Source organism: Aspergillus uvarum, assembly GCF_003184745.1.
Source record: "Aspergillus uvarum CBS 121591 unplaced genomic scaffold BO82scaffold_5, whole genome shotgun sequence".
NCBI lineage: Eukaryota > Fungi > Ascomycota > Eurotiomycetes > Eurotiales > Aspergillaceae > Aspergillus > Aspergillus uvarum.
The window spans coordinates 692,861-720,437 of NW_020291302.1; the positions used below are offsets into that span (position 1 = coordinate 692,861).

At 49.9% G+C, this 27,577-nt stretch overlaps 9 protein-coding genes across 9 annotated transcripts; 4 read left to right on the plus strand and 5 right to left on the minus strand.

Annotated features, from left to right (window-relative positions):
* Nucleotides 1–342: 342 nt before the first annotated feature.
* BO82DRAFT_371388 (uncharacterized protein) lies at nucleotides 343–2,172 on the minus strand (the record flags this gene model as incomplete). The annotated part of the gene is made up of 3 exons (XM_025637271.1): nucleotides 343–345; nucleotides 636–1,408; nucleotides 1,473–2,172. The coding sequence occupies 3 exons, from the start codon at nucleotides 2,170–2,172 to the stop codon at nucleotides 343–345; spliced, it is 1,476 nt and encodes a 491-aa protein (XP_025496203.1).
* A 3,083-nt stretch (nucleotides 2,173–5,255) lies between these two features.
* Nucleotides 5,256–6,774, plus strand: BO82DRAFT_380591 (uncharacterized protein; the record flags this gene model as incomplete). The annotated part of the gene is made up of 3 exons (XM_025637771.1): nucleotides 5,256–5,271; nucleotides 5,413–6,656; nucleotides 6,715–6,774. 3 exons carry the CDS (start codon nucleotides 5,256–5,258, stop codon nucleotides 6,772–6,774), a joined length of 1,320 nt encoding a protein of 439 aa, XP_025496204.1.
* Nucleotides 6,775–9,356: 2,582 nt separating this feature from the next.
* BO82DRAFT_389144 (uncharacterized protein) lies at nucleotides 9,357–10,288 on the plus strand (the record flags this gene model as incomplete). The annotated part of the gene is made up of 1 exon (XM_025638433.1): nucleotides 9,357–10,288. One exon carries the CDS (start codon nucleotides 9,357–9,359, stop codon nucleotides 10,086–10,088), a length of 732 nt encoding a protein of 243 aa, XP_025496205.1. The 3' UTR covers nucleotides 10,089–10,288.
* A 910-nt stretch (nucleotides 10,289–11,198) lies between these two features.
* Nucleotides 11,199–13,565, minus strand: BO82DRAFT_301729 (acyl-CoA dehydrogenase NM domain-like protein). Its single transcript, XM_025632097.1, has 7 exons — nucleotides 13,236–13,565; nucleotides 12,979–13,177; nucleotides 12,810–12,929; nucleotides 12,611–12,760; nucleotides 12,007–12,538; nucleotides 11,901–11,955; nucleotides 11,199–11,818 (listed from the first exon to the last, which is right to left on the minus strand). The coding sequence occupies exons 1-7, from the start codon at nucleotides 13,399–13,401 to the stop codon at nucleotides 11,292–11,294; spliced, it is 1,749 nt and encodes a 582-aa protein (XP_025496206.1). The 5' UTR covers nucleotides 13,402–13,565; the 3' UTR covers nucleotides 11,199–11,291.
* Nucleotides 13,566–15,251: 1,686 nt separating this feature from the next.
* BO82DRAFT_273839 (alpha/beta hydrolase) lies at nucleotides 15,252–16,004 on the plus strand (the record flags this gene model as incomplete). The annotated part of the gene is made up of 1 exon (XM_025631073.1): nucleotides 15,252–16,004. One exon carries the CDS (start codon nucleotides 15,252–15,254, stop codon nucleotides 16,002–16,004), a length of 753 nt encoding a protein of 250 aa, XP_025496207.1.
* Nucleotides 16,005–16,199: 195 nt separating this feature from the next.
* On the minus strand, nucleotides 16,200–17,234 carry BO82DRAFT_428976 (uncharacterized protein; the record flags this gene model as incomplete). Its single annotated transcript, XM_025640490.1, has 2 exons — nucleotides 16,200–16,931; nucleotides 17,157–17,234. The coding sequence occupies 2 exons, from the start codon at nucleotides 17,232–17,234 to the stop codon at nucleotides 16,200–16,202; spliced, it is 810 nt and encodes a 269-aa protein (XP_025496208.1).
* Nucleotides 17,235–17,608: 374 nt separating this feature from the next.
* On the minus strand, nucleotides 17,609–18,910 carry BO82DRAFT_428977 (3' exoribonuclease family protein). Its single transcript, XM_025640491.1, has 2 exons — nucleotides 18,651–18,910; nucleotides 17,609–18,593 (listed from the first exon to the last, which is right to left on the minus strand). The coding sequence occupies exons 1-2, from the start codon at nucleotides 18,787–18,789 to the stop codon at nucleotides 17,755–17,757; spliced, it is 978 nt and encodes a 325-aa protein (XP_025496209.1). The 5' UTR covers nucleotides 18,790–18,910; the 3' UTR covers nucleotides 17,609–17,754.
* Nucleotides 18,911–20,671: 1,761 nt separating this feature from the next.
* On the minus strand, nucleotides 20,672–24,068 carry BO82DRAFT_350788 (phosphatidylethanolamine N-methyltransferase). The gene is made up of 4 exons (XM_025634244.1): nucleotides 23,929–24,068; nucleotides 21,266–23,825; nucleotides 21,121–21,211; nucleotides 20,672–21,050 (listed from the first exon to the last, which is right to left on the minus strand). Exons 1-4 carry the CDS (start codon nucleotides 24,047–24,049, stop codon nucleotides 20,976–20,978), a joined length of 2,847 nt encoding a protein of 948 aa, XP_025496210.1. The 5' UTR covers nucleotides 24,050–24,068; the 3' UTR covers nucleotides 20,672–20,975.
* A 1,658-nt stretch (nucleotides 24,069–25,726) lies between these two features.
* nbp35 (Fe-S cluster-binding ATPase) lies at nucleotides 25,727–27,104 on the plus strand. Its single transcript, XM_025634245.1, has 2 exons — nucleotides 25,727–25,926; nucleotides 25,988–27,104. Exons 1-2 carry the CDS (start codon nucleotides 25,842–25,844, stop codon nucleotides 26,932–26,934), a joined length of 1,032 nt encoding a protein of 343 aa, XP_025496211.1. The 5' UTR covers nucleotides 25,727–25,841; the 3' UTR covers nucleotides 26,935–27,104.
* The last annotated feature ends 473 nt before the right edge of the window (nucleotides 27,105–27,577 follow it).

Genomic DNA, 27,577 nt, shown 5'->3' on the forward strand with positions numbered 1-27,577 from the left:
GGGTGGACACATTCATCCCGCCAGGAGGATTTGCATTCATCCTGATGTGCACATACATCTGCTCAGTAGAACCTGCATCAGTGACGCGATAGTCGAAGGACACCCGCCAAAGTCCCCTGAAGCCATACCTGTCAATTTCGCAGTGGTTCAGAAAACCGTTGGATCCATCCATTTCTCTCCGGCTGCGAGCCCTAAACTTCCCTACGGTCTGACCCGGAGGTCATTGAACTTGAGCTGAAATTCGATCTGCATCCTGCAGGCCTTACTGCCCGACTAGACTACAATTGAACTGGATCTCCCGTTCCCTTTCCGCTAAAGGCTCAACTTGGCGCCGCTTTTCGCTCACTGAGCGGCGCGGAGCGTGGAGGGAGCATAGAAGTGCGTGTCCTGTGCAATCCCGGAGCAAGAGCTTACCCGTGCTGGTCATATGACCCAGCTATACTGTGCACGACTAAAATCATGCATATTGTTGTGGGTATCTTTCTCTCCCTTGAGCACTATGTACAAAGGTTGAGATGATTGCAGGGCAGTCTGAATAAAGTAGCATCGTAAGTGCACGACAGCAATGCTAAATGACAATGACATAAGCATGGTAGACACCACCACCCCAACCACTAAAAGGAGCTGCGTCTGACCTTAGCAGTGGTAGTGCTGAGCTCATGGCTCGTAGGGCTTGACTTGCTACCGAAGCGGACCTGGCCAGACGGCATGTCAAACCAGCGCTTGAATCGAGCAACATTTGCCTTTGCCTCCTCCGCAGACATCTCCACCTCCTCTCCCTGAACCTTGATATCATCCATGCACTGTTGCACATGCTCATCTATCTCGTCCATACACTTTTGTACTTGTTCTTGTATGTCCTTCACACATTCATTGGCGGTAATGCGTACCTCGGAATTACATTCCTCCACCTGCTCGCGGAACTCGGTTTCGTGCATTTTACATGCATCGAAGACCTGATCCACCCCCTTGTCCATCATACTATCGAAGATCATCTTGAGGTTATCGGACTGGAAATGGTCCGCAATCGCCCGATCGATGTATTCTTGGACGCCGGGATCAATCTGCCCGCCCTTGGTAGAACTAAGTGCATCGGACTTGAATGATAGTTTGCTCTCTACAGGTTTAGGTCTAGTCTGCGGACATCGGCATCCCAGGCGAGTCAATAAGTGACGGATTAGATCATCGGAAGCCCCCTGGAGCAGATTCTCAATACGGGCAAGTGTATCGTGTTCCATGCGGCTGAGTGATGAAGCACGCGTAAAGTGGGTTGCTTGGATTGAGGCCGATAATGGGGATGGAGATGGAATACTTGGTGTATTAGGTTCGGTTGAATAACACGAAGGCTCTGGAGATGTAAGAACATGTCTTGTTCGTCTGTCATCCTCGGGTGGGATTGATGAGTGGTCTATATAGAATTAATAAACTACTGGGAAAGTGCAAGTACATGAGACAACGATATAATAGAATACCTCGGCGCCGTTTTCCACCCACGTGCACTCCTTTCGAGTGGTGTTTATATGAGGGTAGATCCGTTCCCTGCAACTGCTCGGGCTCGAATTCCTCAGAGTATGGGGGAGGATCAAGCATCTTCCCAAAGACATGGCCATCTCTCTCGATTCTGCCTTTGCGAGCATGGTTGAAAATCTTCGGCCGAAGTCCTTCTTTTAGTGTAAAGAAAAAGGTCTTGAGCCGATCGAGTTCACCGTTGTTGAATTGTCGCTGGGTAAAGTGTATATATAGAGAACTGGATTTGCAGATCTTTCTAAGCGCGGCGAGATTCGGATCTTCTTTATTAGGGGGCTGTATGAGAGGCGGACCAGCAACAGTACCCATTTCATGCAGCTGAAGTGCCAGTGTTACAACCGTCGAGATACAATGCGTCTGGGCTGGGAGTTCCGCCAAAAAGGATTCTGGGAAAAGTGTTTCAGTGGTGGGCTGTACAACTTTGTACCTTTCGACTGCGCTTGGTGGGATAATAAATGAAAATTGCTCTACTTTGCCTCTCGAGTTAGCCAAGTTTGCTTTGAAATTGAGTGATATGGTGCCTTGATTAGCTTCTCCATCGTAATTGATGTAAAACTTAGCCAAACAAGGACTATCTCCCTTGGGCAAAGAAACAAGGACTTGCTTCTTCAAGGCCCAGGAGGTCTTTGAGGATGCTGTAGTCATTTTGTTGATGTAAGATAAGCTAGATGTAAGAAAAACCCCTCGATAGATCGAGCAGCCCTCCCACCCGGGCTTTTGAGTAATGATAAGCAGCCCTGACTTGGGTCATATAAAGAATCAATAATGATGACAAGAGTAAAGTGGTGAAAGCTCTTGCGGCCTGGTCACGAGTACGTGCCCAATCCAAAGTCAACAAGTGAAATTGAAAAGTCCTATGAAAACACAGGAATGGCAGGACGGCGGCGAGGACAGCAAAGAGCAGACACTGCCCTTACGGGGGAGTGGAATCGCGATCAGAGAGTGAAGCCGGTGACGCGTAACGGCCAGCGAGAAAGGGGAAAGAGGAGAGAAGAGGAAGAGGAATAGGCTCGCGCGGGGGGCTGGAGCTTGGAGATCCCGGAAGCGGATTTACATTCCCCCGCGTCGAAATAAACTCTCGGCCCACGTGACCGTATTTGGCTGTTCTTCTGCAGAGCCTGGAGATTTGTACTGGTTTTACCGCATCCAGTATGAAAATAGGTTTGTCAAAAGCAAAGGGTGTTTTTCTTCAACAGGTGTACATATATCCTCTGTTTCGCATTGTGAATGGGTTGTAGAGTTTCCGTTCGACGACTTACTTGACATCTTGGTGATGCCTTAAATCTCATAGGTTTGTATCAGTACCGCAGATCTAGATGAGCGTTACGGAGTAAGAGCCTGTTCCAGTTACGTGAGCTGCCGCAGTGAGCGAGCCAGAGCAATCCGGGAACGACCGGAGTTCCCAGGTGCGTGCACCGTGAGCAATCCGTGAGTGTCCGTGCTGCCCTCGTAAAAGCGGCGGCACCTCAGTCGGGTAAGTAAACAACAATTACAGCAAAACAGTTCACTTCTACACTAGTAGGCCGAGAGTGCCATTCTTAGCATACTCCTACGACTTGCAGTCGAAGTTTACCTTATTTAGCGACAGCAATCAGCCTATCAGAGGCCGGGTGGATCCATTGCTGAGAGGAACCCGATTTCATGCTTTGATGGAGGCTGGACCGAAAGTTCTGTCGGCTAGATGTTGCCAGGTTCGGGCCAGTCAGAGGCCAATAAAAGGTGCGGGATGGAGCCGCGAACAGCCATCAAAGAAGCGGGTCTCGGCCGAAGGAACGTGCTATTGCCTATTGGACATATCGGGCAGTTGATCGTCAATAGACAACGAACGGCGCTGGCGCGGAGTGGGACTGAGTTTTCCAGCCGAGCACCAGAGTTCTTGGGATTGTCCCATTGCGATACTGATTGACAGGGGCAATGCCACTGACTGCCTGTAGGCCGCCGCCAACCAGGCTTGGGGTATTTGGAAGGAAGGAAGGAAGACTTCGATGGCAGCTGACAGGAACGGCGTGAAAATCTGACGTCTTCCTAGGAGTCTGACAGGTAAATTGAGTTGGCACATCACCTCAACCATGATGATTGATGGGAAAGTTTGCGGAGGTTCTCCGTATCTGTGAGTGTGGAGGGAACGCACTCTCCAGGCCCCTTTACTGGAGGCCACGATCCGGAGGCCCAACGATCTGAAACGCCGATCGTGATGGCACCAATCTTGATTACTCTTGATTGACGATCGAAAGAGTAAACTGTGATGCCCCAAGATTAGGCAGGGGGGTGGAAGTTGGTTGTCATTGGCAGTTCTTTGATAAGTGGTTGTGTTGTCGGTGTTGGTTGATACTCGAGCCTCATGGGTTGTAGGCGGCAGCCAGACGGGGTGACAAGTGTTGAGATTAGGTAAGATTATCAGAGTCCCTCAGTTTCAATTCAATAAACACAAACAGCACATTTGCCATATTCCTCTCAGTCGTTCAATCTTCCATTTTCGCTTGGGATTGTTCTCTTGTCTTCTTACGCATTTGCTCCGTTCTGATGCCATCACCATGAATTCTCTCGTGGAACCATGCCAGACCAGTAGTATCCTGCCCTGTGTCTCGATTGAACCCGTGGCTATAAGCATAAATGCTTAAAGATCCTGCATAAAATGTCGCCTGCGGCCAGGCCGATGCAAATGCCCCCTTGGGCTTGGCATTACCGGAAACGGAAATCATGAATCAGGAATGCTCCCAAGATATCCATGATCCATAATCCATGATGATGGCGACCCACGACCTGGCTGGCTCTTGTAAATTACAGAGAAGAAAAGACACAAGATTCCAGCATCTCGGTTATTGGTCAGCTGTTGTACATGCTCAGCGTCCTTGATATCTCGAAGGCGAACATGGTGATCTACGCTAAGACAAAAACTTCGATGCACATGATAGTTGTTCCACGAGTGGGATCCAATTCTCATGCGACACGACGATCCCTTGCCACATGGAAATCTATCGATAAGCAATGTTCTGTAATCCGTAGGCAGCAGCCAGTATCGTTTCCGGTTTCCCGCAGGGATATCGGCGCGGGAACAGTCAGCCCTAAGAACCCGGATTCCGATGATGCAGTTCTAAGATCAGCCCCCGCAAGGGGGCTCCGACTGGCCCGGCTGCGTCGTGCTATCGATAGCAGGACTTGTTGAGCTATGCGGCGTATCCGGATGCTCGTGCAGTTCGTTAGGATGAGCATTGGTTCTGAGCGCCACTTTTCCGAGACAATCGAGCTGGGCGTCCTGAAGGGCAGGCAGGGTCGCACCTACCAGAAACATCGCAGTAGCCACACGCTCATCTTGGGTAGTCCTTGGTGGGTGATTGCCTCTCTTGCGTTTTGCGGGGAGAGATGAAGGTAGCTTCACTGTGCAAGACGTTACATGTGGGAAACCGGCGGTTACTTAATGCTCGACGTCAACGAAACCCTTCCGGCGATTCCCTCCTGCACTCCGCCCTCCTACACTTCCGAATCAGGGCTCGATATTCCAATGCGTCCTACGGTCACAACGTGGAAGTGAGACATTTCTGAGACCTTCACACCTTGAATGAGCGATCAGGTGGTTTGGGATTTTGTCGTCCTTTAACGGTGCCTTTATCTCTCTCAAGTATTCTATCTCACGTTGTTTGACCGATCGTACAATGAGGCTTCAGACTCTACAATAGGCGGACAAGAAAACTGGGGTTCGGGGCAATCTTCAAGTCGATTTCTTCAGCATGGAGGATCCAAAACGTGTGCAACATGGTTTCGATCCGCCTGAGGATATTCCTCAACACACAGAGGATAAGGCTTGGGATGAAGACAAAATCTTGAAAGTCGCTAGCTCCGATCAGACCCCTCACAACAGCATCGGCGAGGGGAATGTCGACACAGCCACCGATAGCGAGAAACAGAAGATAGCCGAAGGGGCTGCGCACTTCCGAAGGTTGGGCTGGAAACGCCTAACTGTTGTGCTTGTCGTTGAGGCTATCGCTCTCGGGGTCCTTACGCTGCCCACCTCCTTTGCAATCCTAGGAATGGTGGCAGGTACGATCTGCTGTGTCGGAGTGGGCGTCGTCGCAATATATGCTAGCTACCTTGTCGGAGAAACGAAGATCGCGCTTCCAAACATTCACCACTACGGGGACGTCGGGACATTGATGCTGGGGAAGTTCGGCCGAGAGCTTTTCGGGATCATGTTTGTCCTGCAGCTCATCCTTGTGACAGCCTCCTACTGCTTGACCGGGACCATAGCCTTCGACGTTCTGACCAACAATGCCACATGCTCCATGGTTTTCGGGATTGTTTCGGCTGTGTTGCTGATGCTTCTAGCCATCATGCCGTCGTTCACCGATGCCGCTATCCTTGGCTACATCGACTTCGTCTCGATTATGGCCGCTATTATTATTGCCATTATCGCTACAGGGGTAGAGGCAGCGAACTCCCCTGGGGGTCTGGCGGGCGTCAATTGGTCTGCATGGCCCAGACCCGGCACGACCGTCGCAGACGGGTTCATCGCGGTGTCGAACATCGTGTTCGCATACAGTTTCTCGATGTACCAGTTTTCCTTCATGGACGAGATGCACACGCCCCAGGACTATATGAAGGCGATCTGGACCTTGGGCGGTATGGAAATCGTGATCTACACTCTCGTCGGCGCACTGATCTACGCTTTCGTTGGCGTAGACGTCCAGAGTCCCGCCCTGTTGTCGATGAGCAGCTTGATGGCCAAAATCGCATTCGGGGTCGCCTTGCCAGTGATCTATATCTCCGGCGCTCTCAATAACACGGTCACAGCGCGATATGTTCATCTGCGCATGTACGAAAACTCCGTGGTCCGGTTCATCAACACCCCCAAGGGCTGGATCACGTGGCTGCTCGTTCTACTCGCCATCACCGTCGCTGCGTGGGTCATCTCGGAAGTGATCCCGTTTTTCAACGACCTCCTCGCCCTCAGTTCGGCCTTGTTTGTTTCCGGGTTCGTCCTTTATATCCCAGCCGTCATGTGGTTCATGTTCCTGCGCAAACGCGAAGACAATGATCGGAAGCGACTGCTGCACGACTTGTCAGCTGCGTTCCTGTTCTGCGTAGGGATCATTGTGCTGGGTGGCGGAACTTATGCTAGTGTCGTTGATATCGTAAGTTATTCCTTTTTCAGCGGCCTTTCAGGTCGCCCTTGCTAATTATATGATCTAGAAACGGCAATTCGACATAGGAGCCGTGCGGGGTGTTTTCACATGTGCACCGATGGCTTGAGAATTCTCAAGCCATCTGACTCGGTGGAGCTTAATGATATCTTACGGCACAGACCCCAATGTACTGTATATAACTCTCATTCGTAAAAATGCAAAGCTAGCAATGCGCTTTTACCCCGTGGTTATACGATGTTACTATGTAGAAGGAAATCAAACATGATTTCATAGTGTCGCTGCTTCTAAGAGAATGCGAGCTAGGAACCTTTTAACGTATTCTAGCAAAGAAAAGACTGATTTGCATGCTATACCTCTCACTCTCTGCTAACTCTGTATACGTTGTAGAATAACCAACTATAGGTATACCAGGGGTGTCATCCTCATTTGATTGGAGGAAGTCTGTCCCGCAGCGCAGCCAATATGAATCCGATTCATCTTATGAAAGCCGCCACGGGCTGACGATTGGTGCCGGGCAATACCAGAGCTGTTTCTTTCGTACACTGACTGAGGCTGGCTGGGGCCTCGGGCCCCCTACGCACTGTACACCATGAGCACTGCCGACAGTGGCCGGGCGGGGAGAGCTCGAAGCCACCGAAAGATGACTTTGATGGCCACAATGGGCCGGGTGTTCTCGATCTCGTATCGGGTTTTGGAGAGAATACCTGAGGTTTTTTTTTTTTTTTTTTTTTCTTTCTTCCAGACAGGACGAGGTCAGTTTTCTCTCCGCTTCTGCCAAATCATTCTATTCTTAGGGTTATCACAATGACCCTTGGGAACCTGGCAGGGCCAAGGACGCCTAGAACTGCTCCAAGCAAAATCACAACTTCAACGGGGCGGTGTAGTAAGGACTTTTAGCGTTTTATCAAATAACGTCTGTGGGGAAAAACCTGGGGACCCAAGGTCTGGTGTGACCCAGGCTCGCGTGTTCACGCTTTCCCGTACTATGGCCATAAGCTTGAATGATTCCGGTGAGTATAGGCAGGTGGACTTGATCGAGTTCTGGGCAAGAAGTATCATGCATTACTATAAAGCTTTAAGTGTGCCGTTAGTCATGCGAGTCAATGGTAAGCTAAGTGTTGTGAACATTCTATCAAGTGGTATCATCGCTTGTTCCCCGAGATATCAAAAGCCCTTTCAGGCTCTAATCCAAACAACAAGCACTCGGAGTCTGGAGATGGTCATCGAATCGCATTTGAATTGATCTGGTCTGGGTGTTTCTCGGACTGTTTCGTATCAATATAGCGGACTTGATATCTAACCATGGGACTTCTTCTTTAATCAGTGGCGACGCCCGCTATGGACAGCATAGAGCAGATTTAACGATTGACAGTGCCGATTGATGGGTTTCTCTAGTTCCGCGCGCATATCGATGTCCTTGGTGGGCACGAAGTCGGCACGATGATGGCTGTTCTGAGGCTATGGAGAGCGTAGTATCAGTGATTTCTCTCCGGGCTTTATAGTCAACGTGCTTGTACAGTACTATCCCTCAGACTGCCCAGCTGCCCAATGACTATGTAGTTCTATTAGGCCTCTATCCAACCAAAAAGAAAATAGAAGTAATCCTGTTAGTAAGACTGTGCGATTTTCCACAAAAGACAGTTATTTTCTGGGGGTTAAGAAAACAATTCTCTTAAACTGCACACCATAACTCCAATGAGGGGTTTGTGATTGTATTGAGAAAAAACTATGATGGCTGAGATTTCCGCATCGGTTTACGAAAAACAAAGCATGGTATAAGCTATAGAGTGTTCACTAACAGATAGGTCATTTGGTAGGAATTATTCAAGTTATATACTATAACTGAGATGGTACTAATTAAGTCATTGAGCCTTGAACAAATTTCTACTACAATCGACTATGCCAAATCTGTGAAGGAGTGAGTTTTCACGAGGTCGCATCTGTAATTAGTATGTATGTACCATGGATTCTGACGAAGAAAAAGACAACAATGTTTCACTATCTTCCTAGAGATGATTGATGAGGCGGCAATTGGTCGGAAGGCTGCACTGTGGCGATTACCAGTGCGCTGGAAAATGTTCGTACTCCGTTCCGAGTACCGAAAATCAGCAACTTGAAGATTGAATAAGGCCATCCATTAATCCCAGGGCTGTGGTCGAGATTGCCAAGAGCGACAGGTCTTGGTACCCGGCATTTTAACTCCCGGAGCCAAGGTCCTTTGTGGATGACCGCAAGCATGGAAACGAGCTAGGAAACGAGCTATGATATGCCCAATGTTCATCTATCTAGACCGCCCCACTATGTCCAGAACCCATGCTCAACACTGACATGGGTCTGGGCTTCGTACAATCACCGAACCTGGTTTCACGAGTTCATGCATTCTGTTCTGTCGGAATGTCGTATTTTGTGATTTGAGGTGGATGCCATGACAAGGCTGCTGACCGTATACTATCCGCGGATTTATTGTTCTCATCGCCTTGGACTGAGATACGAGGCAAGACTGCATGGATAGAGAACAGGCACCTCAACGGAGCTCTAGGCCCCAACTCCATAGAACAGTCTGGAGCCCCAGCCTCTGGGTATAAGTATCGCCCAAGACTTGCGCTATCTCACTGCCACAGCATCCTATCTTCTACACACAAGAACTTCAGCAGTGCCATTGAAACCTGAGATTGCCAATCAATCAGAATGGTCCGATTCTGCTCAACCCTGTCTCTGATCAGCCTCTTGACCCCGATTGTTCTGGCAGGCGTCATTCCGGAGTCCAACGAAGTTGGTACTTTTGATCAATTTGACACCGTTCCGCAGGGAGAAGCCGTTCCTAACGATGAAGTATACACCGATGATGGCTCCGAACTCCACACCTGGCATGATGATGATGACGACGGCGGCGGCCCCGCTCTAGACACTCGGGGCTTCGATGAAGCCGGTGCTGATGATTTTTCATATGCCGAAGTCGACGAAGACCCGAGCTACGCGTCCGCCGCGGCCGGTGGGGATGTTGCCGCGCGAGCGCCTGCGAACTGCGATCAGATGGTTCGCACGAGTATAGATACTTGCAAGCGCGGGGTGCAAAGTCGCATCGACACCTGCAAGAGAAACATACAAGATAATATTGCCACTTGCAAGCAGAATCTCAGCAAAAGAATTGATGAGTGCAAGAAGAAGCACAAGTGGCCGTGGGAGAAGGCGCGGTGCGAAGCTATGCGCCTTGATGGTAACAGGCTGTGTGAGCAACGGAAAGCCAAAACCCCTCTATGTGAGAAGAGCCGTCCCCAGGTGCTGGTATGCTGCGAGGGTCTTCGGACCAGCGTGCGCGGTGTGTGTGCTATCAAGCCCGTGCCTGTCGCACGAGTTCAGCAGGCTCTGCAGAACGCACAGCAGGGTTGCATGAAGGGGCTCGTCTTTCCGCCCCTCTAAGCGGCTCTTACCAGCGATCTATCCGTGGCTACTTCCTTATACTTGTTTCGTTCCCCTCCCAAGTGCCATCTGACTTCGGTAACCCATTGATTCGAAAACACTAAACACAAGCAAAGATGGTTGGCAAAGGAATGTTGACTAAGGAGCTTCACGCATGTCTAGGCAGAGAGCTTGGTCTATGGTCAGATCATTTCATCATCCTATTCTTATGGAAGGACAAGGGAAGGAGTTATCTGTTTGAATAACTGTTCTTAGGTATAACCACAAATTGTCAGTGTTTGAAAATCTTCTCATAGTTCAAGCTTCAGCATCCAACGTATAGTCCTTACTAGTCTTTACTATCTTAGTCATGAGTCTCCAATTCAAAGACTCATGATATTGCTTTTTGGAGTTGGAAAGAGCCTTTATTTCTCTTCTCTTCTTTGCTGAGGAGTACTGATGGATTCGTCAAAATCTGACTTTCGGTGCGAGAAGGGGGCTTAGAAGCAGATAGCAAAATTAGTTTTACCTAGTAAGAAGTAATAGGATTAAGTATTCACTGGGGTCAGACTTTCAGAACCTGATACCTTCAGATGCGGTCAATCGCGCACTTGTCAAGGTACCCTACTTCTTCATTCACCTTGCAGACTTCTATATTGAGACTTTCAATGACTGGGGGGGGGGGCTTGTCGGGCGGCCCTTTGGTATTTTGTTAATAGGTGAAAAGGCCTTGTAGATCTTGAATCTTAGTAACTAGATTGAAACACAACAATGGGTTCAAGGTTTAGACCCCGGGTGGGACACCCCGCAGTTAAAGCAAGTATAACAAATTGTTCGATATTTTCCTAATATAAGGGACTTCCGGTTATACTGCATCTGTGGAGGTTTGGAATGGCTATGTATACCTGCATGTAAAATGAATAAAATCAAATGTATGACTAATACTCATGTATATAGCTGGAGAAAAGTTAGTATGTAAGGATACCTGGTATGCGGCCCATGGCTGCCAGAAGCCAAAAACATATCCCCCCCCAACTTCTCATACTTTCGTGCTTTCCTATGCTCCGGCCGCGCAGCGAGCAGATTGATTAGATTTCTGAGGGAATGTTGTTCAGTAGTATGATATAAGTACTCCGATCTTTAAAATAACATTCCACATCATTGAATCATTCATGCCCCCCAGTCTACCCTCAAATCAAATATCAAACGCCATAAGGTATTATTCTAAAGACGCGCTCTGACTTCCTGAGGCGCCGACACCGCCTCGCCCTCACCCGAGAAAACCTCTAATTCATCCACAAGATTGTTCCAGAGCCTGTCAGACGTCATCGGTGCTGTGCAATACGGTTCGACGCCGGTTTCCTCCACCAATCGCTCCAACTCGGGAAGCACTGCATCGGCCGCCTGTGCTTCCATCTCGCGCTGCTTTTGGCGCGTCAGACCGCCCTTCTCGGCATACCAGGCGGAATCCTCCTTGATGATTCCAGCTTCATACAGGTCCCGCAGCTTAGGATCAATGCCAACCTCAATGGCGGCTTCGATGGCCATTCTAGCGCCAATAGCTTGAACCAACGGAAGGGCTAGAGGAAGAATAGCTCGGTTGAACGCCTCGCTCCGATGCTTGCCGCCGAAAGACTTGATCAGTTCCCTCGCCTCTGCAATCAAGCCCGCTTCGTGCCTGGCTAGGATACCGTTGGGGTCCTTTGGAGGCGGGACCTGATAGCGGCCAATCAGAAGTTCACTCGCAAGGCCTGTTTGAGTAAGAAAGAGTTAGCGGGTGTGAACTGCTTTAACCCGGCTGCAGGTGACCTGATTGCAGGGGACTAGACTTACGGATGGCTAAGACTCTGACGTCGCCTTCAGCGGTTGCCACTGCGCGGAACTCCAGCTGGAAGCAGTTAGCATACATGATATCTTCTAGAGGTGGGAAATAGCTCACATCAGCCTGGATTATTTGGTTAAAATCATAGTATCCTTGCCAGCCGCAGCCCTCATTGATGAGTTTGAGGCTGGTCTGGAAGTGATGGATTGTAAGTGCCTTAAAAGTTGTAGCAAAGGCATGACGGACTCGTGGATCAGTATTCTTCGGGTCGCAATATTCCATTCCAGCGTAGATGAAGAACGCTTGGAGAACATGCGCTCTTGCAATGGCGTGAAGAATAGGAAGATGCTGGGTACGGAAGTTGATGACAGGCATCGGCTGCCCATCGTGACCAAGGATATGTCGCCGGAAACTGAATTTGCTGGCATTGTAAACAGCCATTTTAATCAATGGGATACAACCACCAGCCAGGAAAAGTGTTCCGGGGGGCATGCGGTGAATGGTCGCCAAAAAGTTGTCACGTTCGTTACGTGATGTCTGCAGGGCGCCTTGCTTACCACCAAGGAGAGCGGAGAATGGTAGCTGCACGCGGTTGAAGTAGGTCAAGGCATGATCAATCGGATTCGCACCCGGACGAGGTGGGAAGACCCTGAGTAATCACCACGCTTGTTAGTCTCGGTATACGCTTGTAGGTGGGTTCTGGAACAGTGCGACTGCATACTTCGAGGTGATACCCGTACACATCTTGATCCCATCCGACATTTGGACAACAAACGGTCGGACTCCTCGATCCTCTCCTTCGACGATAAGTCGGGCTATTACAACTGCAAAAACAGGCAAACCACTGCGGAGAGAGTTCGGTGGCATGCATCTGCCATTGTTAGCCTCATGCTAAAGCGATGTAATCAAGAGGTGCTTACTTAGCAGCAGCCGGAGACGGGGTGTGTAATTCAAAACTGCCATTGGGCAAAAGAGTTGCAGTTGTTTCGAGATTGCGTGCATCTAGGCCATGCCCGAGCTCGGTGAGCATGAATTGTGCCCTAATTGAGGTCAGTTAGATGCTTTAGACTAAAGGCGTGGAGAACGCACGAGATATCAAACTTCATCGCCTGGTGTATAACCCACGCCAATTCCGGCTGCGTGGCAGCGAAAGGAGCAACTGTGCCGACGAAAAGGTTATACTGGACGCTAACCAGGTTGATTGCACCACCATCCATAGCGGTGAGCATGTCGATATGAAGCTTCCAGAATCTTGGAGTCGTGTTCACCACATCATCCAAGGTCAAGTCTGTTCCATCTCAATCAGTTACTTGTCCATGAAATGACAGCTGCAGCAGGGGTATTACTGTATGCATGTGCAAGGGCTCTTGCTCTTTGATATGTGAGTCGCGTCCGGTCCTCGAGGGTCCACGAAAGTGGTGCAGGTTTCATCAGGGTAGATTGCGCCAATTTCAGAGTCGGCCCAGGCGTGAGCCATATTTGCTCGTAGAGTGCACGAGACTTTGATGCCATTGTGGAAGTGGTATATTAGAAGATGTCGTCTGGATTTCTCGAGATGATGAGAATGATAATCCGCCCGGGACCCATCACCACAGCGAAGGACATCTTGTATCTATACTGCGCTCGATTTGCCTGGCGGGCCAGAATTTAGGGGCTGAGCTGAACAAAGTCCACACTGAGGACTGACTAGCCAAGTTGATAAGAGATGATAGGCGATTACCGAACGGTCGGGCGATACTAGCGACGCCACGCTTCTGGGTAACGAATAGAACGTTGCCATGCACTCCGCGAGCATCCTGACAGCTCAAAAAAGGGGAGAACGCACAACGGTCTCGTATCGGGCTGGATTTCATTGGGACCAACCTGGATCCGACCCGCCAGCCTGGGCCTGCCTGAACTGCTGCCAGATCTTGGGAGTTCGGCGTTGAGCGAGAAACTGGCGAATACGGGGCTCTGGACCAGCGTGGCTGGGCCGTACAAAGCTCCAGTCCAGAATGGAGGAGCTGAACAGGAGCTGAATCACTTTCAAATTCAGCTACAACAACATAAAGACAAAGACGAAGGATTCCTCGCAAACCACATCTTGCTCAGAACGTTGATAGGGAAGCTCAATGCTCAGGCAGTAGAGAAAACACTGTCAAAGTACAGTCGAGTGAGTCGAGTCAGTAGTGCGGTAGTACGTAATTTAGGCAGTAGACAGTGGGCTAGATCTCCCTTGGGACATCGACTAAGAACTTTCTCCGGATTAGTCTCATCCTTAGTCTCCCGGCGGTAAGCCCCGGAACGAACTCCTCGCTTGGAGAGAGAGGCAGGACTGTACTCCGTACATACATTCAGCCACCAGGAAATGGAAATAGTGAAGCGGGAACTTGTGTACAGTACTATGCGTATTTGTATATGTACAGTATAATTATCGCATGGTGTGGCGTCTACCTGTTTGCTTTCCCTCTTCTCAATAATGCCTGAATCCCACGTGTTTCTTTCGGTTCCCCACGTGTTCCCCTTCCCGAAAGATCGTTTGGGTATGGTGTAGTACTGTACAGTGTTTACTGTCCATCAATCTCGCTTCGCGCAATGTGGGAGTTCTAAGTATAGGTGACAAGGAAACAGCCTGATGACATCTGGAATAGGTACGCCGCGCACGAACCCTCTATGGCATGATTTCTTAGCCACTACTATGATGCACTGTACAGATATAAGATGAGCATCTCGGTTGATTAGATGTATACGTGCACCGATAAGACACATTCTTTCTCCTACACTTGATAACTTCTTTGTATTGCCAACCAGACAGCTGTAACCGATGTCTATCTTTCTGGTAACATATCAAGCACGTTTCTTGAGACCCTGTCTTGCGATTTACATATAGTGCGATCCAGGGCCCATCAGGCTACAGTCCTGACATACCTCTCGTTTGAGGTGACCTTGCCCCTATTTCCTAGGCTTGCGCATGAATAGCTTTCCCTCACCGGTCGATCGCGTAAACACATCTAGTTTTACTGGAGTGAGAGATGTCTTTCTCTACGGGACCCCTCAGAGCACGCACTTTTGTGCTCAACCCACACTCCGGGCCGCGCAAGTGAGCAGTAAGAAGCGGCGGTCTGACAAGTCGCACCCTAAAGCAGAAAAGGAACCCGATTCGATTTGCTGCAGAAACCAGGTTCCCAGGAATACTGCCGTAGTTAGTTGTCTACCTAGTACACCAATGAGCGATTTCCTCTAGATCAAGTAACTAATCTGAACATCAATAATCATGGAGAGATATAACCTCGACATCTCTCCGGATCAGCGAGGGTAAAACATTCAGTGCAGTAAGTGCTGAACAGCATCGCCACCAAATCCATTCAACCACTCTTATTAGAATGTCTGACTCGACCACAATCCTATTCGTTCCAGGCGCATGGCATAGTCCGGAATGTTTCGATCTAGTCATCCAGCAACTCGAGGCGGCCAACTACACCCCGCGAAAGATTCACCTACCGTCGGTCAACCCGCGACAGCATTACCTCAGTTTCGAAGCTGATGTCGCGCTGATTCGTGCTCAGATTGAAGATGCAATCGGGGACGGCCGTCAGGTGCTGCTGGTCGTGCATTCCTACGGGAGTCTGCCAGCGAACGAGGCGATTCGAGGGTTGGACAGCAAGACCCGCCACGAGAAAGGGCTGAGAGGAGGGGTCTCCCGTCTGTTCTTCTGCTGCTCGTTTGTCATCGCCGAGGGACATTCCCTGATCAGCGCTTTTGGCGGGGATGATCTCCCTTGGTTCATGGTGTCGAAGGACCGACTCGAGGTTCGGCCAGCCACTCCGGACGAAGTATTCTACAATGACTGTGATGAGCAACGGACTGCAAGCGCGGTGGCAGCTCTGAGACCCCACAGTTACCAGACTTTCCACAGTCCGTGCACCTATGCGGCGTGGAAGCATGTTCCCAGTACCTATCTATACTGTCTTCGAGATGCGGCTATCCCGATAGCGGTGCAGAGGATGATGGTCGAGGGGACGGCGAAAGGCTATGGGTTTGAGACAGAGACTCTTGATGCGTCTCATAGTCCGTTTTACAGTCAGCCTGAGGGCTTGAGCGCCGCGATTCGACGTGCTGCTGGTGAAGATCTTTGATCAGCACCTGTTCTTTATCCTTAGGTAAACCTAGCGATCCATTTACAGTCATGGCAATGTTCATATACTACTGGGGGTGATAGAGCTATCTAGCTGTCCATTTGCTCACTCGATGACGAACGCTCCTAGAGATTCGGTGTAAAAAATCACACAGCAGGACCGAATGCATATCAACTGCCAAGTATAAAGCGCATCTCACTCCATTCTCTCCTTCACCTCTTCAGTACCATCTCCCTGAGTAGCAGCACAATCCCCAGCCTTTCCTCCCTCCTGAACCTCCCCGTTACCCCTATCATCCTCGTCAGAGTAGAAAGCAAAATCCTCTCCCAACGAGCCATGAAACAATCTCGCCACCTTCACCAACGACGAATCCGACGACCAACACGACACCCTCTCTGCAGACGCCATCATCCTCAACTCCCGCCTCTTGCTCTCGAGAATCTCAACAAGATTGCCCGTGGTCTCTCCCAAGTCTTCCCCTCGATCCCCAGTATAAAACACAAAACTCTTCCTCCGACCACCACGGGTCCCATCAACCCACTCATCCTCATCAACGTCCCCATCAGACCCCGCAGAGGAAAAATCCGGAAACAGGACCGACTCCACATCTTGAACAATCTCCGAGGATTTCTTCTCCTTTCTCTCTTCATTCGACTGTAGCTGTAACTGTTCCTGTTCCTTTTGCTTTCCATCAGAGTGAGGTTCATCTTCTCCAGCAGCAGCAGCAGCACCGATAACCTTCATCGAGAATCCCTCTCCCTCTACATCCCTCCCATCACCACTCTGAGCCTCGGCAACCCGCATGTCCTTGTAATCAAGCCCACCCGCCTGGATCTTCAGATCGAGCTCCTGTTTAAGGCGGTACCATTTCAGCCGGGCGGCGGACTGCGTTATACCAGTTGCTTCGGCGACGGCGGGCCAGTTGATCTATGATTTGAGAGCATTTGTTAGCATTCCGTGAGAAATAGGCTTGGAGTTTTTGTGAGAGGGCGAAAGTGAGGCACTCAGAAAGGATGAGGGAATGTGAGGTTGGTCGCTTGATGGTGGGGTTTCTACTGCGCCGTAGCTTGGATAGAGAAACGCGTTGGCAGAAGAAAGATAGCAGGTTGAAATATGTTTCTTAATGTGAAGTGAGGTGAGGATAATACGGACGGTCTCAGAGTCTGCGTTCAAGAGTATCACGTAGAGGAGGAGGACGTCCGCCTCGTGGGTGCGTTTAAGATCGGGCATAGTCTTGTCTGACCGGGTCTTTTGAAGAGGATGCGGTGTATAATCCGGGTTGAGGGGATGTAGGAGAGGAGATTAGCTGTGCGTAGGTGGTTTTGAGATGGAGAGAGGTGCGGTTGGTTGCTGAGATGATGAGGCAGAGAAGTAGTTGTTTAGTAGGAGAGGACGGACGCGTTCAGGTTGATGGACATAAAGGCTTTTAAGAGAAGGGTGTGTGAAGGTGAAGGAAGGTGTGGGCTTCTCCAAATAAATTTGCTGTGTGTCTGTGTTGTGTTTATGCTGAGGCAGTAGGCTGTGAATCGAGAGGAAGTGATATTGTTGGCCCAGGCATCGAACGAACGGCAAGATGCATTTGGTCTACATAATGAATTATTTCGGTTGATACCCAATGGGAAGCAAACAGCGACTGAAAGCGTATGCATTTCATGCTAAGAGGGAAAACTAGGAAGGATATATTGTATCAAGGGCAGATAGCAAGGCATTACTTTTTCTTATATTTCATTAACGCTCCTGACTCTCATCATCATGAGTCGCTGGTCGACAATCCGGCGTACCGCTCAGCCGACTCCCTGACTGCGTCCACAAGCACCGTATGAGCGCCGCGCGCTGCGTTGACCGCACCGTCAATCAAAGCTTCGTGGCCCAAACTGCTGTCATCCACCCCCAAGGAAGCCTTGGAGTGATCGCCCTTGAGCCAGATCTCAGTGATCTCGTCCCGCGCAGGCATGTAAGCGACCACACACGCCGACAGGATGGACTTGTGCTCGGCCGGATCCGTATCCAGCATCAACTTAGGCGTCGATGAGTTCCCTTCTTCGGCGGCAGCCTCGTCGTCCGAGACGATAGCAGCCACGCCTCCAGCCACGAGGTCCAGGCAGTCGATTCGGGCGTCCGCAATGGCTGCGGATGCCGCGGTGATACACCCGGCCAGGACATTCATCATGCCCCACGGAGCGTCGTGCGAGTCGGGTGCATCTCCCCACCACCGGTCATCTTCGGCCTCGAGAATTGTAATCGTAATATCCAGGCCACTCTTCGGCCACCGTTCCGCGACAATCACGCCTCGGAGCGCAGTCTCGAGGTGAACGCCCAGGTCACGTTCGCTGGAATCCCGAATATGGCCCTTCCGTTGGCGGGCGGCGAATGGCGCATATTTGACGTGGGTAGTAAGAACGAGATTTGGCGAGAAGGTCGCCGACCGGGGAAGAGGCTTCGGGCCATGAACAGTGCACGCGAGCTTCAAGGCCGAGGAGGGAGGGATCAAGGATTGAGGAGAAGACCGAGCTGCAGCGAGTGAGGCAGATGGTTCGTATTCGAGGTATGCGGAGCCGGAAGCCGAAGGGATTAATCCCGTCTTAAGAACTAGTCGTAAGGTTAGTTCCTTGTTCGCGGGCTTGTGAGAAGATAGGAAGCTCTTACAGATCTTGCGCAACTCATTTGATTGTCTATGACGGCGAGGTCTTTCTGTGGCAGCGCCGGAGGCGGATTTGAGAGAGGAGGCGAAAACCGCAGGCCTCGTGCCGCTAGGCGGTCCATTAATTCTTCGTCTGTCAGTCATTACACATGTCTTTGCATCCCTGCGATCAATTACAACAAGTGATCGGAGGAAAAGCAGCGGAGGAAGGGGCAGATAATAATGGGGGGAGTTGATAAAGCGATCCGATAGCTGGCGGTCGAACTGCCCGCAAAGCTACATCCATTTTTGAGAAGGGTTTGCATGGTTTGCATGGGTGGGATCGCGGAAGCTCGGCGCCTTTTTTTTCCCCCTCGTGGGTTTTTCTTCGGCTTTTCGCTTCGCGCTTTCTTTCTCCTTCTCTTCCTTCTCTCTCCCCCACAACACAATGATTGTTGTGAATTTGACAGCTCAAGCTCTTCAAAAGCGAACAAAGCTTGATGCATCGTCTTTCGAACACGATACTTGAAACTAACGTGTAAATTGTGAGTATATCTTCATCCACAACCCAACCAAGCATCACTTGCATGATGAAAGCGATCCAAAAAATCGAAGTTCTGGCGACCTAAACATGGGCCTCGAACAAACATGCATCACCATCTGACCTCAATTTTCAATTCCTGCTTCATTCTCAGCCATCGTACTACAGTGGACAATTTGCTCATGTTCACCGAAGATAGGATCACACAAATTCAGTCATGACATGAGGAGTGTGAAATACTCAATGCCGTTGTAGATGAATTGGTATGTCAGCCTTCCCACCTCAATCTGTCCTTGCCCTCGCGGATCGAGTCCATAGCTCGGTCTCCCTTTTCATGATGAGAAAAATTTATTTTCAGTTCTGCTTCTGCAAAATTTTTGAAGATAACCAAATACCTTACCAAAAACTCCTGATGTCAATCATCGTTCCAAACATTGCTTCACTCATCGAAGACAAAATCAGCATGCTAACAGCTGCAAAGACTTATTAGGGACTGTAGCAATAACACCTGACACCACATTACCATACCACCTAAAGAAGGTAAGACCAATCATCTCTTTCAAACCCATACACACAACCCACAACACCATGTCTATGATGACAACAAGTCAATCCATTCAATGATCTCCCCTCGTGGAGAACCGCCCCTCGAGCCGCGCGAGATCTCTCCCTGATAACCCTCACAACACCCTGCATGGAGCAAATGTGCATCACAGGTGGACAAACTGATGCCACTTCTTCTCATCTCCCTTATACTGGACCTCGTGGGGGATCGATCTTCGGATCTTTCCCTCCATCAGGGAGGAAGGTTGTGGAGCTCTCGAGAGTGTGGATTCCCGTCATTTGTTTCTTACTTGGTACATTTCACCTCCTGTGGGCTTGTGGGATCCTTCGTGGGTGTGATTTCGCTACGCTTGACTTGTGTCAATGCCTTCCTTCTGGCTCGAAGTTCGTTTTGGACGGCGAGTTGGGGGGTCGGGGTTGGCAGGGGAAGGGATGAATTTACCCGGCTTGGCTGATTACTATTCTACTTCGTTCTTTTGTGATGTAGCCATCATCTGCTGGATATTTATGGCAGTTGTGCTGACAATGTCTGGTTGCAGACCGATCCTTAAAGCAAGTCTCGATACTCTTGTGGTGTGTGTCGGATAGTGCTAGGCGTAGATAGCATGGAATATGATCTGCTCTGTTGAACTCTTTGCATGATTTGCTCCCCCCCGTCTTCACCCTTCCGGTCAAATGCCTTGTTTTGCTGGAAGCCCATCTCCACGGGTTATGCTTCCTTTTCCCCTCCCTTCCATTACTCACCTGATCGTCGTCGTTCAGAAGATGTTTGCATATCTACGTATTTGCTACTTCAGAGCCTTCCCGGCCATGAGACAAAATTTCACCAATGCCTGATGGACATTCGACGATCTTCCCCTTTTTCTACTCTGCCCTTCGTGCCATTTCTTCTCTTGCCCTCGTCTTTTTACTATAAAAATGAACAGGAAACTTTAAGAAAACCATCATTCCATAATACTTATGTATAGCTTAAAAGCATATGTACATGTAGAATTAGTCGGCCGAGGATAAGCGTCATCTTGCAAGAAAAACTCGCTTCGATCATGACAGACTATAAGCTTTTTGAGTTTGGTTTGACAGTGCGCACTTGCCTGCCCTTACTCATTTTTCGTGTATTGTTTTGAAGCGGACCATGGAGGGGGTGTGAGTTGACATGTGCATTGGCAATAATTGACAATTGTCGTTCAGCAGACCACCGGCAGGTCGATTCCAAGAGATATATGAGCTACTGTGCGTTGAGATGGCATCATGCCACGATCTCTGCCTTCTCTAGTCTTTCACTAGGAGTAGAGGTGCCGTTGCTCGTCATGCTGTAGGGAGCCTACATTCAATCGCATGTCAGGCTCTCACCTCTGCTCTCCCAATAGGCTTGACTCGGTAGAAATACTTACCAACACTCGCTTTGCATTGCAGATCCTCCACGCAAGGTTGCGGACAGTCCCATCAGCTCGAACAACCTCGGGCGCAAATTCCACCCCGAACCTGGAAGAGCAGTGTTAGTGTGGCAACAATAAAGAATACCGGTGAGGTGCTCACATTTGGTGCACGGCGAATACAACTCTTTTGGCATACTTGCCGTTTCGTTCCACTTGGCTGCCAAATTGTTCTTCCCCTGTCTCGGGTGCAATTTCGGGATCCTGGTCCAAGCAGTTGCGGATCACAGGCAATAGCTTCAGCTCCACGGATGCCTGGAGATCGTCCTGACTACTCTCCACGAATTCCTCCTCGTCGAACCGTGCGGTACGAATCTCGAAAGGACGGGAGATCGCCATGACATTGTGCTTGCCGTTATGGTGATAGCGGAACTCAAAGGCTCCCTGAGTCCAGAAGAGCTTGTCGCCGGTAAAAACGACTTCCCCAGTAAATATATCGTCTATCTCTCCATCTGGACGCTGAGAGGCCGATACTTTCACATCACTCGTCACGATGCCTTTTTCACAGGTTTGGTTATCGTAGACGCCGGCATTTGTAGCGATCCATCTGCCTTGAGAAGAAACCCGCGTGATCTCTCTTGAGATATTGTCAGTGACGCGGTAGAGACCGATCCAATCTTTCTTGCTGTGGTTTAAAGGTGCCGTCCACCGGACCTTGATCGGTGCACCGTACTCAAAAACTGAATGTCTTGAATCTTCTCTGCCGTTACACAGATCAATCTTGTCAACTGAAGAAGATTCAATGCCCTCAATCACCAAGGAGTAGTCCCGTGAATCATAACCAGCAAGATCTTCATCAATGCGGGAGATGGTAACACGAGCAGGATATGTCTGGAACAGGGCAGTTGTGTCCTTCACAAACGTGTTGACACCGGCGGCAAGCTTAGGGCGCGCCGTATCGATTAGCTCTTCAATGAACTCAAATGATTCGTCCACAATCTTATCAACGCTACCATGCAGTTGGCGGAGCGAAGGGGGCAGGGATCGTTTGAGGCTCTTAACAAGCCCCGCATCTTGTCGCAAGCTCTGGCCATAGAGCTTCTGCATATGCGGACGCTCCACAAACTGGATGAAAGCCATGCTTAGAACGTGACTTATTAACGCAAGGAAGATGACTGCTCCGCTACTTGTGATCAGAACAGCACCCCAGACCCCTGCCAGACCCAGAACACGTTCGGGATTGTTCAGGAAGCGATAAATACCATTGTACGTCAATTTGTGAGACCCCTGGAAGAAGAAATCACCGTAGAACCAGCCGAACTCGCCCAGAGATTCGTAGATGCTGACCGATGTCCATGTCTGCAGGCAGATAAGCCCTACCCCCAGAACATGCCGGAGCAAGACGAGGCCATAGCCCCAGTCAGCAGGAAATGTGTACATCTTCCAAGCAGCAGCAATGAAGCTCGCGTAGCACATGATCATACTCAAATGGTACGTGCCCTTCCACTGATTCCAGGCTTCATGAGGGGTCTCGCCATACTTGACAAAGTGCCGAGTCCACGATTTACAGTTTGATTGACGAATGAGGAGGTATCCGATGCCGATAGAGAACCATAATCTCCATATTGCTGCATTGGCCACGAAAATGAATTGATAGCGAGGTGTAGAAGGCGTCAAGACAGTCAGGGCGAATACGAGGAATTGGACCAGCAAAGAAGAACTATCTGTTATCCGATGCAGGTCCAGGTTGTGGAACCCTAGTAAATTGTGGACCGATGGAGGAGGGTTGCTTGTTGGGTGGTTTGTCGCGTGGGGCAGTTGTTCATCAACCGGTGACGAAGGAGGCTCGCTGGCCTGAGAAGATGTGGATACAGAATCTTGCTCCGTCACACGCTTGCGCGGAGGAGGTGGATTGTACGTCTTGTCGATATGCGGGTTCTCGACGAAGACCAAGAACGCAAATTGTGCTGCATGGGCGAGAATGGAAATGAACAGCACTTTGTAGCTTGCTGCCATCAGCGAGATGCCGTAGTATCCGGCGTAGCCGACCGAGTACATCGGATGGGGAGCCATCTCAAAAACACCGTCGAACGTCAACTCTTGGTCAATGAGAAAGAAAAAGTCTCCCCAATACCATGCAAAGTCTTTCACCACGCGATGAGCATCGAGTTTAACCCACAGGTTGAACAGCACTAAAGCAACACCAGATGACCAGCGCAGAATAGTCATCAGCACGCCCTCATCAACGGGGTGATGGCTACATGCTATGGCAAACAGACAGTATGATGTAAAATCACACATGAGAATAAGATCGACGAGGCGACGAAAGACGAGCCAAGTGTTGTACTCAAGTGGAGCCTCATCAAAGGAATAATCGACAGGGACCTTGGTCTCCAGTTCGCGCTTGATTAGTATATACAGGTTAGGATGGGGGTTCTGGTTTGTGGATGGGTTCACAAAGATCTTGGTCTGCTCCGCCCAGCGAACAAGGGTGTTGTGGTGGGATTGATTGTGCAGAAGCCATCCAATCCCAATGTTGTATGCCGCCCGCCAAAAGAGATAGACGGCAGCAAACACTGGGACTTTTGCACCTTGGGGGAGTTGCCATAATAAGAGAATATGGGCACCCAAAATAATTAGAACAATAATATCGGAAAGGTTTTTAGGTTCAGATGGAGACAGGAGTTGAGAGACCATGTCATGTGTTTGAGGCACCGTGAATACTGTTACATTGTCGAATGAGGTCAGTCCTCTGCTAGTGGGATGCAGATAATCAAGAGATTTCAAGCTAGACTGGGGGTAGGAGGTAGGGGAAGTGCCACGAACCTGTACCACCGGGGGTGCGGCCGAAGGTCTTCTTGTCCTTCTGTGCATCATCCTTAGCCTCGACCTCGCCAGTAGCAGTGAGAGCCTCGGCGTTGGCAATTGAGTCGGGCTGAGAGGCCATTGTAATCCTCTCGCGAAGCCCAGTCTCGCCCAGGTTAGAGCCTGTTGAGAGGCCACGATCCATTGTTGAAATGAGTTTAGGAAAATTGTTGAGTTGTACCCGGTAGATGCAGTGGGAAAGACAAGAGAATGAATGGAAGAAGAAGGAAGAACAGAAGAAGCAGAAGCATGTGACAGTGGCCGTGACAGTGGGGGAAAATCAACTGGCGGGAAGGCAATGATTGGTCTGACCTCATCCGAGCCAGCAACCAGCCACTTCCAGCAATTTCGAATGTTAATTTCTGAAAACTGCAGTGATTGTCAGGGAAGGAAGTTAGAAGAAAAGAAAAAGTAGGTGGAACAAAGGTCAGTTCTGCCTATTTATGGTTAATCTAGAATCACAACGCCAAAAAATTGTTGGGAGTGAGACGAAGCACCTAGGGTCACTAGCCATGCCTCCTTCCCCGATTCCCCCATGGCCTGTCTTCGGTTATGGCTTGAGGTGGATCCCAAAGCACTGGGGAAAGGGAACCATCAATGGGACGGATGGGCTGGAATCGTTAGTCTAACACCAATCATGACCCTCATCAGGGTCTGGGTGGGATTCAAACAGCACGGGTCGGAATGAGAGAGAAAGCCTGGAATTGGATGCATAACAGAAGGGTCCAGTTGTTGACCTCCCTGAATAGTGGCATTGCATTAACCGGCATCACAAAGACTAATATATTAATTCTTGTGGGCGGTAACTGCGGTGTCCTCATCCTCGGTGCTTGAATGGACACTTCTCCTCTCGCTAAGCCTCGATAAAGGCTCTAGTGTCACCGTGAGAGATGAAGCTGCAGAAGGTATGTTTTACCTAATGTACCTAGTTATGCAAGCTTTACAGGATTTCTTTGCCCTTGATAGGGACCTGAGCACTCTCACGCTGAGATGAGAATCGGAGACGAGCTATGCCTGGGCTCTCTTGTGCTTCATAGGCTAGGTGCAAGAATAGGCTCCTTACTTGGACGCATTTGTTTTTAAATCAAGTCCATGCACTATGGAGTCGCCAGGTTTGTACCCAAGAATTGTGATATCATAATGGCCTCTTGGTCCCTGGGAGAGGGTTAGGGTTCTGACACGGCATTCCTGGTCGATACCCCAGTCGATATGCCCCTCAACTGATCCTAGTGATCTCAGGAACTGGGCCTATTTGAATTACATGTAGGAGGCTAGCTCGATAGAGCAAACATGCAATCCTTCAAGGATTTCAATCTTCGCAAAATCAAATGGCAGGCTTGAAACGATTTGTCGGGGCAACAAGCCCACTGGCCATACTCATTAGTAGATTCAAACCTGCATTCTAGGACGGCGATGAGCTGACCTCCCAAAAGATTTGTGAGACATTGTACGGAGTAGCATTAGGAGCCATAGCTCTATGCTACAGCCAGCGAAGATTTATCCCAACCACGTCTTGAATCATAGGACATGACCTACCACCAACTTCTACCACTAATAGATGCGTGCATAGAGATTTATGCACAGATAGACTCATTCAAGAACGTTGATGTGCCTTCTCGTATCAATCTTATCACTGCATCCAGTCCGACACCGCTGGGATCTGAAGGCGGCAGCAGCCCCGCACCAATCGCCACGGGAAGGTTTGTCATCCGTCCGATAAGTGCTGATTATCAAGCAACTTCCCGCAGTCATCGATCCCCGCCACTTTCCCTTCAGCAACACTTCTTGCTGTCAATCATTACACTGGTTGATTCTTCCTGATCACTTTTCGTTATTCAAAAGAAGAAGACGATAATTGGAGAGCAACCATCAGAATGGCACCTTCTCTCGAGGAGCCGACAACGGCTTACTTCGAAGCGCCTTCCAAGATGGCACCGAATCTTGTCGCTCCCGAGCCAGGTTGGTTCCTGTTTTGCGCCGAGTGTAACGTACATGACACTGATTATTCCTCGACTCGTAGAGCACTGCCCTGGTCCTGAATCCGAACAAGCTGGTCAAGGCGATGCTTGTGCTGGCTGTCCGAATCAACAGATCTGCGCCTCCGCTCCCAAGGGCCCCGATCCCGACATTCCCATCATCACCGAACGGCTATCGCAAATACGGCATAAGATTCTCGTATTGTCCGGTAAAGGTGGCGTGGGTAAATCAACATTCACCTCCCTACTCGCTCACGCGTTTGCTGCGAACCCCGATTCGACTGTCGGCGTCATGGACACAGACATTTGCGGGCCGTCCATCCCCAAAATGATGGGCGTCGAGGCGGAGACCATCCATGTGAGCAACGCAGGCTGGAGCCCCGTGTGGGTCACGGATAATCTGGCCGCAATGAGTGTACAGTTCATGCTGCCCAACCGGGACGATGCAGTAATCTGGAGAGGGCCTAAGAAGAATGGACTCATCAAGCAGTTCTTGAAAGATGTAGACTGGGGAGAGATGGACTACTTGATCATCGATACGCCTCCCGGAACATCAGATGAGCACTTGTCCGTCAACTCGTTGTTGAAAGACTCCGGTGTCGACGGTGCGGTGGTGGTCACTACCCCCCAGGAGGTATCTTTGTTGGACGTGCGGAAGGAAATCGACTTCTGTCGCAAGGCTGGAATCCGCATTCTGGGGTTGGTCGAGAACATGTCGGGCTTCGTTTGTGGAAACTGCAACACAAAATCGCAAATTTTCCGAGCTACCACCGGGGGCGGAAAACGTCTTGCCAAGAAGATGGGTATCCCTTTCCTGGGCGCTGTACCGCTCGACCCTCGAGTAGGCATGGCGTGCGACTACGGCGAGAGCTTCGTGGATAATTTCCCCGACAGCCCAGCTTCAAAGGCAATCAAGCAGGTTGTGCGTTCGGTCGCGCATTTTATTGGGGAGGAGCCGGACGATGTCCTGCCGGAGGACACGGTCGAATAAAAGTACTGTCTCTAATCTTTCATGTCTATCAGCGCGGTGCATTTGGGACAGCATGTAAGGGGATTCACACGATTTGTTATCATTCTTGGGCGTTTGGGCATAGATGCAGTTATTCTTGATACCAGATTATTTCGAAGGCACCTTGATCACTTGTTTACGAACAAAGTATGACTCCTCCTAATTTTATGCTCTCCAGGAGTTCGCCTTGGGGATTTGGGGGCCGATCTATAGCTCGGGGACAGAACGGTCGAAGTAGAATTAGTTTAAATGAGCTCGAAGGATACAATGTTCACACGAGCCATCATCCTCTTTAGTGCTCACTTCGCCCCCAGTCAACTTTGGGGTCTGAATTATGTTGATCATGTCAAAAACAACTGAGGATTTAAAATGTCCGTCAAGTCCCTTCTCTGCCCCGAGCCCCTTGGCACATTGGACCTGACACTTAGTTGACCACTTTTGACCCCTCGAATTTCGCCGTTGACTTGGCCTCGCTTGGCTCTGTTTGAGACTTGGGAATTATGAAGCAAATTGGTCCCGCTCCACCAACTGCCCGAGGTCGACACAGGGAATAACGTCCTTAAAATAGCCTTCATAACTCGGGCAATCCGGAGAGACCCTTGCTGAGGATCTCGATTCTGCCGAA

Coding starts and splice junctions, on each gene's coding strand:
- BO82DRAFT_301729 (XM_025632097.1), bottom strand. CDS start 13,401: ATGGCATCAAAGTCTCGTGCACTCTACGAGCAAATATGGCTCACGCCT. Junction 12,930..12,978: donor GCGATGAAGTTTGATATCTC/GTGCGTTCTCCA, acceptor GACCTCAATTAG/GGCACAATTCATGCTCACCG. Junction 12,761..12,809: donor CCGTCTCCGGCTGCTGCTAA/GTAAGCACCTCT, acceptor TAACAATGGCAG/ATGCATGCCACCGAACTCTC.
- BO82DRAFT_350788 (XM_025634244.1), bottom strand. CDS start 24,049: ATGGCCTCTCAGCCCGACTCAATTGCCAACGCCGAGGCTCTCACTGCT. Junction 21,212..21,265: donor GTATTCGCCGTGCACCAAAT/GTGAGCACCTCA, acceptor CTGCTCTTCCAG/GTTCGGGGTGGAATTTGCGC. Junction 21,051..21,120: donor GCAATGCAAAGCGAGTGTTG/GTAAGTATTTCT, acceptor GATTGAATGTAG/GCTCCCTACAGCATGACGAG.
- BO82DRAFT_428977 (XM_025640491.1), bottom strand. CDS start 18,789: ATGACTGACAGACGAAGAATTAATGGACCGCCTAGCGGCACGAGGCCT. Junction 18,594..18,650: donor AAATGAGTTGCGCAAGATCT/GTAAGAGCTTCC, acceptor CCTTACGACTAG/TTCTTAAGACGGGATTAATC.
- nbp35 (XM_025634245.1), top strand. CDS start 25,842: ATGGCACCTTCTCTCGAGGAGCCGACAACGGCTTACTTCGAAGCGCCT. Junction 25,927..25,987: donor TCTTGTCGCTCCCGAGCCAG/GTTGGTTCCTGT, acceptor CTCGACTCGTAG/AGCACTGCCCTGGTCCTGAA.